We start from the raw sequence: 13,842 nt of genomic DNA on the forward strand, positions 1-13,842 counted from the left end.
CAGACAGTCTCTGTAAATGGATGGACGCTAACCGTCGTAATACAGAAATACAACAGCAGAGTTTCATACTGAATGAATGTACGTGGTGTAAGTGACCTGGAATTTTATGTATACTTTTCTTTGGTCGACATAAAAACTCCATACTTGTTCTTTTATCCTTCTACATTTATACAACTCCGTTTATCTTTCTTTTTCTCCTTCTTTGTATCTATCCTAACAACTTCTCTTCTGTGTATGTCCATGTTTTCTGCTTTTATAACCATGCGGTATAACCTATCTAACTATCAACTCCGATCTTAACATTAACATCCAAAACCTCGTCTAATTAGCCCGTTTTCCGACCGATATTTGAACCCAGTACCTTCCCAATGCGAAGTGGAGTAGCTGATAATCACACCACGACCAAAAAATTATATTGGTTACACAGCCCCAGTACAGAGTTTCGTTTATAAAATTTCCATAGCTCAAGGTCTTATCTTTGAGCTCAGTTAAAATAAAGAACGTTCCATTAAACACGTCCGAAATTCATAATCGTCTGAAAAATATAGGCACTTTTAAGAATTAAGATTGCTGACGTAATAATTATACGAGTAATTTACATATCATAAATATAATTAAGTTAAACTTACAGAAATTATAACTAATAATGGCATTTTATTGAGTTTTTATTCGAGATAACACCCTTGATTATCTATGCACATTGTGCCCCTTCGCGAAGTAGTATTAACAGACCTCAGAAGTGACTATTGTTCGTTTCTTGTGTGAGTGGAAACTTCCATTATGTGATTTAACAGCCCAGACCTTCGTGCTCGATTTCACTGCATGCACTAGGGCAGAGGTTCCCAAACTCTTATACCTTTCGCCCCCCTCTTAAAACATTTCATAAATTCCACGCCCCCCTTCCAGAACAAGTGCAAGCAAACAGATTTGACATAAAATTTGGCTATTAGTATACAGCACTGTAATACAACTAAACTGCCCCAACCAAGCAAAGGATGTTAAAAATATTTCTCCGTATTTCGTTAAAAAAGTTTTTCATACAAACAACAATTTCCCCCCCCCCCCAAATAAAACCACTCGCGCCTCCCAGGGGGGGGCGCGCTCCACACTTTGGGAACCTCTGCACTAGGGAGTTCATACGTCCCGAAACATAATAGTCCGAAGTAGTGAGGTCAGATTACCTCGGTGGCCAAGCAACCGGACCCTGCCACCAAGTCCAACGGGTTTTATAATGTTTATTGAGAAATTCAGTTATCTGTCTACCAAAATGCGCCATCTTGCTGCAGGCACAGTTCTCGCCTAACGCTGAGAGGAACGTTTAACAACACCCACAGCTCATTTTATAGGAAAAGGAGATAGGGTTCGACTGTCAAGCGTCCTTCAGCTACAAACGGCTTGCTGAGTGGGTTTCAAATAATACCGTACCAGGTGTTACACGAAAAATGGCTCTCAAAATGTGTTTCCGTGAATTCTACGCAGTTCTGTCACCCGCATTGAAAAGGCCATATCTTCATAAAGATTGAATTTCATACATAAGTTTATTGGATTTCTTCGATTCAAACTGTGCCCCCCCCCAGCCCCCCCCCCCCCAAAAAAAAAGACGTCCGTGAGTTATGGAATAAGTATTTCGGGGTATCCTGTGTATTGAGTTTTAGTTTATCGCTAGGAATGTATCTCATTTTCCAATTCGATCCACACAAAAGGCATATTTGTCATTAACATACATGGACCGATTTGATGTGGCATCCCACAACTTCATTTACTAATTAAAAACCTTGAAAAATAATTACAGTTAATCTTCCTGGAAAAGCAGAATGTAGTTAAAATAATTGCATTCGTAACATACAATTTCTCTCCACTACTGTTTTACATTTTTGTTGGGAGTTGGTCCCTTTGACAGTGTTTAACAAAGCAGCTGTTGTCACATGACACGCGGATTATTCGGGATGGCGACCATCTCGATGTAATGCACGTAGCCTCCGCGTATATGTGATTGTGTAACAAATTTAATGGAAAAGAATCTTGAGAAATTGATAGTCGCTCTGATAGTTAAGGAATTATCTGCTTTTATGGACGAGGAAGGTATAACACAATTATAAGTAAGATACGGATCCAACAACTTCCTCCGAAACACTTCTAACCATCTGCAAAGCCCACAAGACCAAATTTTCACCCAAACTCCATGGTCAGACCCTGTTATAAGCTAATTAATTCCAACCCACAGCTCCACACACTATTTCTTTAATATTTATCTCCCATCTAGGTGTTCGCTTATTATTTGAATAGGCACCACTATATGATTAATCTATTGAATCTGTGGTCAATCAGTCTTATGCCGACATCCAGAGTAAATAATCTCGACCTGATGATATTCATTTGTATGTGTGTGTTATGCATTACTGACCGCGTCCTCAATAATGACGTCACATGGCAGATTCTATTTCTCAAGTACTGTTGTGATTAGGCAGCTTTTGTAAGTAATTTTAGAGAAGATGAAGTTTCTAAAGGTACAAGGGAAAGAAAGAAAGAAAGGAGTAAGGGTTAATTATCATCTAAATTCAACGGGCCTTTCCCACTGACAATTTAAATTATTTCAGCTAGTCTTTAACTGAAATACCATATTCTCTCGATTCTTAGACGCAATCGATTGTAAGACGGACCCCGATTCTATTTTTTTTAATTTTAAAAGATAGTGTAATTGCGTCATATTGTGAATATTATAACAATTATTTATTTTAATCCGTCATATCACAATATTTAAAATTTCTTATAATTAAGATAATAAAATATCATTCATGTTCCGTATCGATTGATCGATTTACATTTCGGAACATTTACACAACATGTGTCAGTTTTTATAAAACCATCATCAGGTGTAAAATATTTTACACCTGATGATGGTTTTATAAAAACTGAAACATGTTGTGTAAATGTTCCGAAATGTAAATCGATTAATCGATACGGAACATGAATGATATTTTATTATCTTAATTATAAGAAATTTTAAATATTGTGATCAGACGGATTAAAATAAATAATTGTTAATTTTAAAAGCTCTTAAAATCGAGTAAATAAAATAATAAGAATAGGAAGAAAACTCTTAGCACAAAGCGTACGTCTTGATTATAAATAATCTTCCTCCTTGAAGCAAGGGCCTTCATGGGAAGTTAATTGTCGCTCAACACCATTAATGCAATCACAAGATTCATTTACCTCGTTTACGATCATAAGTAAAACAGAGAACAAAATGCAAATTAGGAACTTCAGGAAATCTTTCTTTTGCTGGATAACGATCGCGCAATGTCGGAAAGTGGAAGGATGAGATTAAAACGCTTTTAGGATTTGAGGTTTTCACGGCGGTGAGTCTGAAGGTGGCTTTCGTCTGGGTTGTAGTGTCGTGTAATCTGGTTGAAGCTTACTGACGTTATTTATATGTGTTGAAATTTATTGAGCTTAGTATGCAGGGTAAATAATCAAATGAACCGTTTATTTCCTTTGTGCAAAGAATTTTATTGCATACGGTAGTAAATAAGCTTATAAATAGACTAAATTCTACAGAATGGCCACAAAGTCTCTTCGCATTTCTATTACAGGATATCTGTATGTTACCTTGTATTCCCTCGCTTGCTTGAACCGTTTCAATGTTCTTTCTGGCAATTTAGTCTACGTTGAAGGCTGAGTATCTTATTTTATGTTATGTGACTTTGGCATTGCCATCGGACTTATGTGTGGCCCGCACTGCAATGTCGAAGGTTTTATGTTGAGTAGCATTTCATCGCCCTGATGATGGAGGCAGTATGACCTCTGAAACGTGGTTAACATCGACCAGACTACACAGTGCAAGAACCCAGAAGACAGAAATCTTCATACTCCATCGTCCTGATGACGGAGGCAGTATGACCTCTGAAACGTTGGTAAACATCGACCAGACTACACGGCGCAACAACCCAGAAGACAGAAATCTTCATACTCTGATGACGGAGGCAGTATGACTTCTGAAACGTTGGTAAACATTTACCATGCTACACGGGGCAACAACCCAGAAGACAGAAATCTTCAGTCTCTAATAGATGTTTTTAGACGTTGAAGATTTGTAGCCACAGTTGAGAGATGTTTAAAATGCTCCTGAGGAAATCGTGGCATGTCGCCAAGTGTGGGCTTTGTGGAGGACATGGTATAGCAATCGTCCACTGATTATGTTATTGCGATATTCTTGATCTGTGGGAAGGAGTCCGCAATGTACCAGTGTACTGTCTTGCCGGAGGATACATGTTGATTATAGCCCGTTCTGACGCAGAAGCGGAAGGAACTACGTTTTAAGCTTCTTCAGACATGTCATGTGATTGGCACTTCAATGAAAAAATATTGACTAATTATGTGATCTGTTGAAATTGCTGAATATATTGTATTGTTACGAACCAGTAAACAGATTTTGTAACCATTTCGTATGCACAACTGGTCTACTTAATAACACGTGTGATGTCCAATAAAATGATTATTGTTTTATCTAGACATATTATTGAACAAATGTTTTACATAAACTAGCACGTGTTTATAATTACAATATGGCTCGTGGTCTGAAAAATGGGTAATAGTAACCCATTTACAGCCATAAATAACGAGTCTATATTTCACATCAATATTCAACAGTTAACAGGTACACTTACACTAAAAATGTTCTAAAAATTATATTCACATCTTTATTCTATTATGTTTGTTTTTTATCTTAGTGTATCTTACTATGTAAATTCTAATGACAGGATAATTAGTTAACAATGAAGTGGAAAATATGTGTAATGAAACGGTCGTGGCCTGATTTAAAATATTATTCTTGCGGGACTGAGCCAATCGGAGTAGTCATTTTTCATGCGGAGATTTAAACACGGGAATTTGTACATGTTCATGCAAACATCAGTTTGTCAGGTTTCGGATCTTCGTATTTTGTGAATTAATGCTCACTATTATGTACGGAATCTTATACGTCATCATTGGCACGTAGTGAATTATCGAATCGAGTGTAGGTGTTCAAAATAATCACCGTTAGCTTCGTGGGACGCGAAAATCAATAACAAGGTTAATATTGTAAGACTTGAGGTTCTCACAGCGGTGAGTATGAAGATTTCTGTCTTCTGGGTTATTGCGCTGTGTAGTCTGGTCGATGTTAACCAACGTTTCAGAGGTCATACTGCCTCCGTCATCAGGGCGATGAGTATGAAGATTTCTGTCTTCTGGGTTGTTGCGCTGTGTAGTCTGGTCGATGTTAACCAACGTTTCAGAGGTCATACTGCCTCCGTCATCAGAGTATGAAGATTTCTGTCTTCTGGGTTGTTGCGCTGTGTAGTCTGGTCGATGTTAACCAACGTTTCAGAGGTCATACTGCCTCCGTCATCAGGGCGATGAATACAGAAGACAGAAATCTTCAAGGTTAATATTCCGTTTTATATGTGCACATCTGTTTGTGACACCTGTAAATTTAGTGAGGAAAAGGAAAGTGGTGTGTTGTTTTGTTGTGTCTCATTTTTCTGTTGTTTCTTATTGTTTTTGTTGTCTTATGTTTTTTGTGTCTTATTGTAGGACCACTGCCACCGGATAAAAACCCATTTGCAGTCAAATGAATAATAATAATAATAACAACAACTATTAATTTCCTGTTTTGATAATTCGTAACTTTTATTTCTGAAACCTAATGTAAATAAATAAATTAATCCTACGCATAGTTTATGAACGCATTCGTGATTTTAAAACAAAGTTAAAACCGTTGTTTGTCTTACGGTAATCTATTTCGTGCTCATTATTCATTTTAACATTGATCTTACCAGTAACGACCATTAGTAGACGTAATAACTTCCTTTTATACAGTTCAGTAAATTGTTTACATTGCAGGTCGTTCCCTAAAACAAAATAACCAAACAAAAACAATTTAAAATTTCAGCTCTAAAATACACCCGCCCTTTCTCTTGCTTGTTTATCCCACATTACTTGTTATCCGTCTGAAAATTATTGAGCAGACAGACGGTGGCCGGAAAAAGCAAAGTTATAGATCTGCACATACACCCCTGGTGATAAAATTAGCAAAGCGTTTTCTTAGTACAAAATTATATTTCTTATCTACGAAAACCAACGTACTTGGAAATAAATTTTATGTACAGTATTATCCTACTAAACGCTTTTTCGTATTAGGAAGTTCCGGATTCGAATCTTGACCAAGGTATCATTTGTCTGACCGAAATTTTTCGTGGTGTTCTACAGTAATGCTTCAAAACAACCATGATGGCTTCCTGCCGTACACAAATTTTACAGTTCATTACATATAATAATTTTATATTTCGACGCTTTATAACCTATGTAGTTGAAAGGGTGTCATTAAACAATCCAATACTAAATCAGTGATCATTACCCCTTGTAACAAAATATTTGCTGTGTAAGACGACTTGAGTATTGCTACACGCTGAATGTTTTGCTTGAAATGGTCCGCGTGCCGGCAATTGGTGTTTGTATGGAGAGGAACACGTAAAAAAGTAAACAAATTTCAACCCGTGGGATTATCAATATATATAAAGTTTATGTTCCAACATAACAATAAATATACCGCGTACATTCCAAATTACTGAATTCTAATTCACACCTTTTGTAAATAAGAAGATAACTTGGTAGGATTTGACGCTGTTAACGCAAGCTTACTTTTCTATGTCGTTTGTAGTCTGTTGGGACATTCACATGGACACTGCTTATGGTACCACTTATGATATGTATAATTTAATATAGTTTATATTTCAGCTAGGAACATTTAGAATGCAAATGCGCACAGAACGCAAATAGAAACCTTTGTACAAAGGTATGGATTGCACCTTTCCAATCTTGTTACTAACAGACAATATGGCACAGATCACAGCTTGAGAAACTGATAAATATCAGCTGGTAAATATATTATCGGTCTTTCATAGAAGTTCAACGTCCATTATCATATTTGTAAAAAAATAAAGTAATTTGGCCCTAATTCGAGCTATAATATTCTAGTCAAAAACCTGGCACGTTCTAATATTATACTCCCATCTATGTCTAGATTCAATTTGTCATTCAGGATCATCATTTTCACAGCCTCATTCGAAAGTTCAAAACTCCCAGAACCAGTGCTTCATATTTCTGGATGTTGCTGGTTCAAGTCTTCCAATTCGCACAGATAAATGTGGCAGGGTCACATACTAATGTTGTGTAAACGACTTTCTTGTAAGTTGTTGACCACTGATGATAGAGGCAGTATGACCTCTGAAACGTCGGTAAACTTGTACCAGACTACACGGCGCAACAACCCAAGAAACAGCCATCTTCAGACTCACCGACGCGGAAACCCCAAATCCTACAAGTTTACATACAGTTTGAACCCGTAACTTTTATTTTTCATCTAGCCTTAACATTGCAACGCCATTTTGCTACAACTGACCCTTCTATATATTTTACAACACGTTGCAGGTCATTTCTTTAAATAATCATGGGCTTGGGGTTTATGTTTAATGCAAACTGTACTTTTGTTGTCTAGCTTAGAATCATGGGTTGGGTAGGAATGGAACTATTTTCCTGGGCGTCAGGGGCGAGTCTCTGGAGGCGATGGAATTGTTGATGAGTTTAATAAAAGAATGTTGCCACACTGTTGACAAAGGACTTTAATATGAACGTTTTACATCGAAATATCTACAGTTTTTAACACCATATTTGTTAATTACATCAACGCCACGTGTACGGTCAGAGACTTGCCCGTGACGCTTAGGGACAGAATTTAATATCTCCCCAGCCCACCATTTTGAACTGCGCAACGTAAAAACGACAATCAGCATTCTGGAAAAAAAAAAGTGCAAGACATAGATGGGTAGGAAGGCCATTTACAACAAATGGCGCTCCAACGTTAAGACATATTGTCTTCACTGTTCCTCCAAGCGCGAAAGTACAGATAAAAACAAACATTCCGTGAAGATGGCAGTCTTCTGAGTTGTGGCACCGTGTAGTACAGTAATTTTCCAACGTTTCAGAGGTATTTTCTGCCTCCATCATTAGGGCGACGTGGCGTTACAACCCGGAAGAACCTAACCTCAATTGTTACAAATATTTCCTGTTCAGACAGGTAATATCCAAACTCGTGTGCCGTATTGTCTTAAAGTAGAACACAGTCAAACGCACCCATCTTTAAAATCATTGACATTCTATGCTTTGTGATACAGTTCTTTTAATGACCCGACTGTCTTGTGTTTTAGCAATCGAGCTTGTGGGACCTTCCCGAAGAACAACATGCACTGTTCTTACCAACATAGCGTACTCAGTTGGACTGGTGGTGCTCTCTGGTGTTGTATTTCTCGTCCGCGACTGGAGACAGCTCGCTCTGGCGACGTCAATTCCTTTCCTCTCATTCTTTCTTTACTGGTGGTGAGTGAAAACAAGACACTTTATATTAGTAATTTTTGTGCATACGGATACACGTTTATACGTATTATTAATGGAAAAGTGTTTCAAACACGGGCACATTATGTGTTTTTAAAAACGTTGCACGTCAATAATACGTGTGAAAACGACCTAAATCTCATTGTAACGAATGTAAACACTTGGGAAGAGTAAATACAGTTTGTCAGCGAAAATTAAAGGATCCTATTACCAAACGAGCAACGTAGTGGGCCGACTTATAAAAATAGTTCTGTACCTGTAGGTCTGAGAAAGCGAGCGTTTAATGTAAGGAGCTGCGCTCTAAGTGTTCTCTGGAGGTTATGTGGTTTACGTGGAGGTTTCTATGACCCATCGCGGTAACTTACACTCTGATATTTATTGCCCCATTCATACTTAAAGTGGATTCACTCATTCTTTTGTTGATGCGTGCCGGAAACATGGCAAAAGTCTGACATAGTGTAAATAAATACTGAAGATTTCGGTCATCTGGGACTGCAGAAGTTTACCGACGTTTCAGAGGTGTTTGCTATATCTGTCCTAAGGGTCTGTACAACACGGAAATTCGAAGTCTGAGTTGTAATTGTGATTGTAAATCGAAAGTTTATTATATATTCCAGGTGTGGGAATAAGTCGTACACGGAAGTCGTCATTTGTTTTGGAACCTACATAGCACGTACGTCAGGATTCCTAACTGACGCCCGCTCCCTCTTCCAAAGCGTTTTAAATACAGCATTTGCTTTTGAAAGATTTATAAAATGCCTACACCGCCTCAAAACACCAAGACCGGTGTAAACTGTCAGTTATCCGGATTAACCGTGGAGCAAAGTGAAAACGAATCGTTAAACGTTGTTATACGTACGTGGAAATGTATATTCGTTTATACGGACTTCATAACAGCATAAACGTGGTTCGTGTATTTTTTTTTCACAAAGACCCAGGAAAACCATGCTCCCTAATTTACGTACGGGGTGAATTTTCAATGAATTCAAACTTTTTATGTTATGCAGTCCCGCCCAACAGCCGTTATTCACGCAAACTTGAAAACATCGGTCTTTATTTCGTACTATAGCAAGTTTTCGAAATGGTAAAATTCTTGGTCTAAAAATTCCAGCAAAAGACATCGTGTGCAGCCTCCCCCCCCCTCAATCCTGTGGCCAACTCCACACATGTTCCAGCCCTTTATGTCCCCGCTGGGGTTAAAAGTGCCGCATATTAATAATATATAATTCTTCTGTATATGCGCATATCTTGTTTGTACACTTGTTGCAAGGCATCTCCTAACTTTCTTTGACTGTTACAAATTCAGACGTTGCTGGCCAACCAATCGTGGTAAGGGGAGGCACGGGTAGGGATAGAACATAAGGTGTGTTGCTCTCCCAACCATTTGAATATTCATTTCTCCTCTTACTGTGACGTATCTTAGGCTTGCAGATATTTTGCTTCAAGTATACATTCACGTTTATAAAAATATAAAATGGAGCATACATAGTAGTAGCTTCAGTTCCGTCATCATGGTCCAGCCTGCTCATAAAATAATGTTAACTATAAATTATCCTTCTAATATCTGATATATAAATTATTAAAAGTGGTGGATATTCGAATTTTACGATGGCTTGTGTTGTGGCAATCACGTGTGCCAGCAAGTGAATGGGTTAGGGAGTTGAGCTAGCACGTAATCTGGTCCCGATTGTAGATAAGTATTACAACGCCCAGCTAGCTCACTTAAAGATATACAAACGTACACGCCTTTTTTTTCATAAACTATTCACAACCAAGGCTTTATGCCTGAAGATGACGTGGCTAAGTCTGAACATGAAGAACATAATTCATGTGGAATGAGATTCTGTAGACGGTTATTGACATACTGTATTTTCATTATAGTTCATGCACAACATAAAAACTCATAAAATTATTTTCGTAATGGTTTATTCTCTTATTTGGATACATTACTTCTTATGATTGATATACCACATGAGTCCCTCATGAAAGCGGCAAAGACAGTCTTTGAAAAGTGTAACTGTTGTAAGTGTTGCTCAGACCAATTAAATAAAAAAACTTGTTTGACGTTAGAACCGGGACATGCCACATTTCGCACTAACTCGTGTTTCACAACGTCGCTTGGGAATTCAAGACGTAAGACGCAATAAACAATTTTATTGCGTCATCTGTACGTTCTTATATCAGTGGAAAGAAAATTTAATTTAGCCACATTTTCTGGTCACGTGTAGGGAGGAACAATTCCTCGCTGGAATATGAAGCTGAACTCAATGGAGTTCGTAAGTATATTAAAGCTGAGCGAACAGAAGGAACTCTTAAACGTTATAACTTAAAATGACGTTATGAATAGACCTAAGAAATGACAAAGTTATGAGCTACGTAACTTTGGAAACGACAAATTTTTGAAAGTTTTTTTTTTTTGCTATTCGTATTATTTAGATTTATTGTTTATCTAGAGATAGGTTTTTAACTTGTGAAACGAGTATGTCTTTAAATATTTTCTTTAAATATTTTCTTAAAATAAATATAATAATTGATATTATAAACGTTTCATTAAAGTCAAATACGTGTCGCCTTCTTTTTCATTAGACTTTTCTTGCCATTTTTTGTAAGCATTTTGAGCCGGCTTTGAAGATCGAACTATTTTCTTTTTATCACTTAGGACACGATCGTGAAAAGTAACATCATTTGTTCTTTTGTGCCCTTTAGGAAATGTAGTGAAAAATAAGTATGGATCATCAGAGATAAAAGATAAAAGTATTGGGATCAAAATTTAAAATACGTGAGAAATCTAATATCGATAAAGTAAAATAACTGAAAATAATACTACACATATAAAAACATGCAAAGACAAAAACCAGAGAAGAATTTAGCGTTCCATATCAATTTCAATTAATTAATCATATTCTAACTCGGCGCTACATAGTCTAAGCCGTAAGAGACGTTAAATTAACCACAGAAATAAAATAATAAGGTTACAATAATCTTAGGTGTAAATACACAGATAATATTAATGTGAGGGTTAGTAATAAATTAAACTCACTGATGACAGATTCACGTGGGGATCTGAAGATGGCCATTTTTAGACTCACCGCCGTCGAAACCTCCAATCCTACAAAGTGGGAAACACGGTAAATATCCTCCGTGCTCCATAAAAGACAGGGAATTTCTTTAAGACGAGCGAGTGTCATCTTCTCAATAAATACTTTGTTCCGTGGAATGTTTCTTATTTGATACTAATTTTCCTTAAATTACAAATCCAAAATTGAATCTCCTCTTATGGAAACACCTACCTTCATTCTGAGTTCCGGGGTTTGGTACATACCGCTTGTTAATTCTGTAAGAATATTTTTGATTTACTTTATCCCAAATAGAATGCGAGGTTAGGATTCTGATTAACAAGTTGTTTAAAATGTATATTCTGATACAATATTCCTCTTAACAAAAGTGTTTTTTTTTCTGAGTGCGAAATCCTGTCGCATTCGTAATGTGAAAACAACACGACACTGCAGGACATTGTTAGGCTACACTTCGTTCATGATGTGTATGGGGGTGCAGGCGAACATATGCCAGGAAAATAATGACGTATTTCTAGTCCGCAGTCGAGGAAATGCCCATAAGCGGAATTCACGTGACGTTTCTCTGTGTTACACCACACCAACAGGCGGTCAGGAAATGAGTGAACAAATAAATTTATAGGATTTTTGGTTCTTACGGCTGTGACTACGAAGATGGCTGTCTTCTCAGTTGTAACACCGTGTAGTCTGGTAAAGGTATACAAGCTTTCAGAGGCCCTTGGTGCCTCCATCATCAGACTGATGCCAGCATATATCTTTCCAGAACCGCCATGAGGGAAACAACAACGACCTCTGAAAATTTGTTAAACTATTAGACTACACGGCGTTAGAACTCGTAAGACACCCATCTTGACAATGTTCGTGTCCTTGGGTTTTCGCGGCAGGAGTTCAATGATGGTTTCAGGAATGAGGCGCGTCGAATGTTGAGGGTTGTCCAACGTTTCGGAAGAAATTTCGATTTCGTTCTGAGGGGAAATATGTACATTGGTCGTTTCTTGGAAGCCAGGCAGTAGGCACTTGGTGGTGATTGCGGTATGTTGATCATTCATGATTTAAAATGTCATCAAGGGTACGTGTTGATCATTCATGTCATCAAGGGTACGTTTAGAAATTAGGTAGACAGTTACGCTGCAATGTCACCGCAATGTGGATGATCCCCTGTGTCAGTTCTCAGCACTGTCCACCTCGAAAAGGCACTGGCTGACATTTACGTGTATACCAGGAGTTTTAACAGTTTTATATTTATTTGAGAACTCTGACCCACTGGCCCACTGCCATCGCCGCCGCTCACACAGCTGCAAGATGGCGATCGCACGCTTCAAAATGTGGAGTTGAAGTTAACAGCTCCTGCATCCGAACTTGTGGCTTCCTACGTCAAACTCAGGCCAAAGTACCTAGGATGCGTTGGGAAGACAAGGAGAGTCTCTACTGAAGATCAGGAACAACAGACGATTTACTGTTCCGGCTTGTAGGTCCATCAAGTTATCAGGCAGCCTGTGGCAGCCGTCCGGTTCAGCAGACCACTGGAAGTAGCGTGACGGCTTTTAAAAGCGTCCCCAGGCGACGCAGGAATAAAAAAGTGGTAAACGAGAAACTGTCTTCCTGTAGTAACAGAGCTGCTGACTTTCTCCTGGGGAAAGTGTGTTGAGCTGATATGGATTCAAAAGAGGAACAAAGCTCAGGACACTGTTCGTCGTGAAGATACCACCAAGATGAGATCCGAGTGTAAAAATTTGGTTTCCGATAACTAAAGAAAATTTCGATACAGTTTATAAATAGTATTTAGAAGATGAGATCAGATTTTTGTATTGCTTTCTAAAGGGAAATGCGAAATATAACTCCATGGATCGGAATCATTATTGAGAAACTGTAGTCAAAAACTTCCCTGTCTCATATGGAAACCGAATGTCATTCACGACATTTTTCACATCATCATACGATTGATCTCTATCCTGAACCAGATGAATCCAGTCCACGATCTCCTAAGTTTTAATATTATCTTCCTATAAAGATAAACCCAAATATTACGTCTTCCTCTCACGATGTCTGGTCAAAATTTTGTATAAAAATGGCTGCCCTTTGCGTTTTATCGTCGTGTAATCCGCTAGATGTTTAATGACGTTTCGAAAGTCCGCACTGCCCTGATGATGGAGGCATCAAGGACCGATAAAACGTTCGTAAACTACCAGACTACACTGCTTTGCAACCCATAAGATAGCTATCTCTACGCTCGCCGCCGTGATAACCTTAAATCTTACGTTCAGTTGTTGACTGCCCTAGTCGGTCCAGTGTTACCAATACTTTACACGAAGATCAGAGCGAATTTGTGTTTAAATTG

The 13,842-nt window shown here is 38.0% G+C and overlaps 1 protein-coding gene across 4 annotated transcripts in view; it reads left to right on the forward strand.

Annotated features, from left to right (window-relative positions):
* Balat (Beta-alanine transporter) overlaps window positions 1-13,842 on the forward strand; it is a 218,949-nt gene that overhangs the window by 165,082 nt on the left and 40,025 nt on the right. For all 4 annotated transcript variants that reach the window (XM_022083194.2, XM_022083175.2, XM_022083124.2 and 1 more), the window contains exon 6: window positions 8,247-8,415. In XM_022083194.2, coding sequence (XP_021938886.2) covers window positions 8,247-8,415 — 169 coding nt within the window. The remainder of the gene's footprint in view (window positions 1-8,246; window positions 8,416-13,842) is intronic.

Source organism: Zootermopsis nevadensis, unplaced genomic scaffold, assembly GCF_977971745.1.
Source record: "Zootermopsis nevadensis isolate Lab colony 2312 unplaced genomic scaffold, Znev_1.0 Znev_ptg000028l, whole genome shotgun sequence".
In the NCBI taxonomy this organism is placed as follows: Eukaryota; Metazoa; Arthropoda; class Insecta; order Blattodea; family Termopsidae; genus Zootermopsis; species Zootermopsis nevadensis.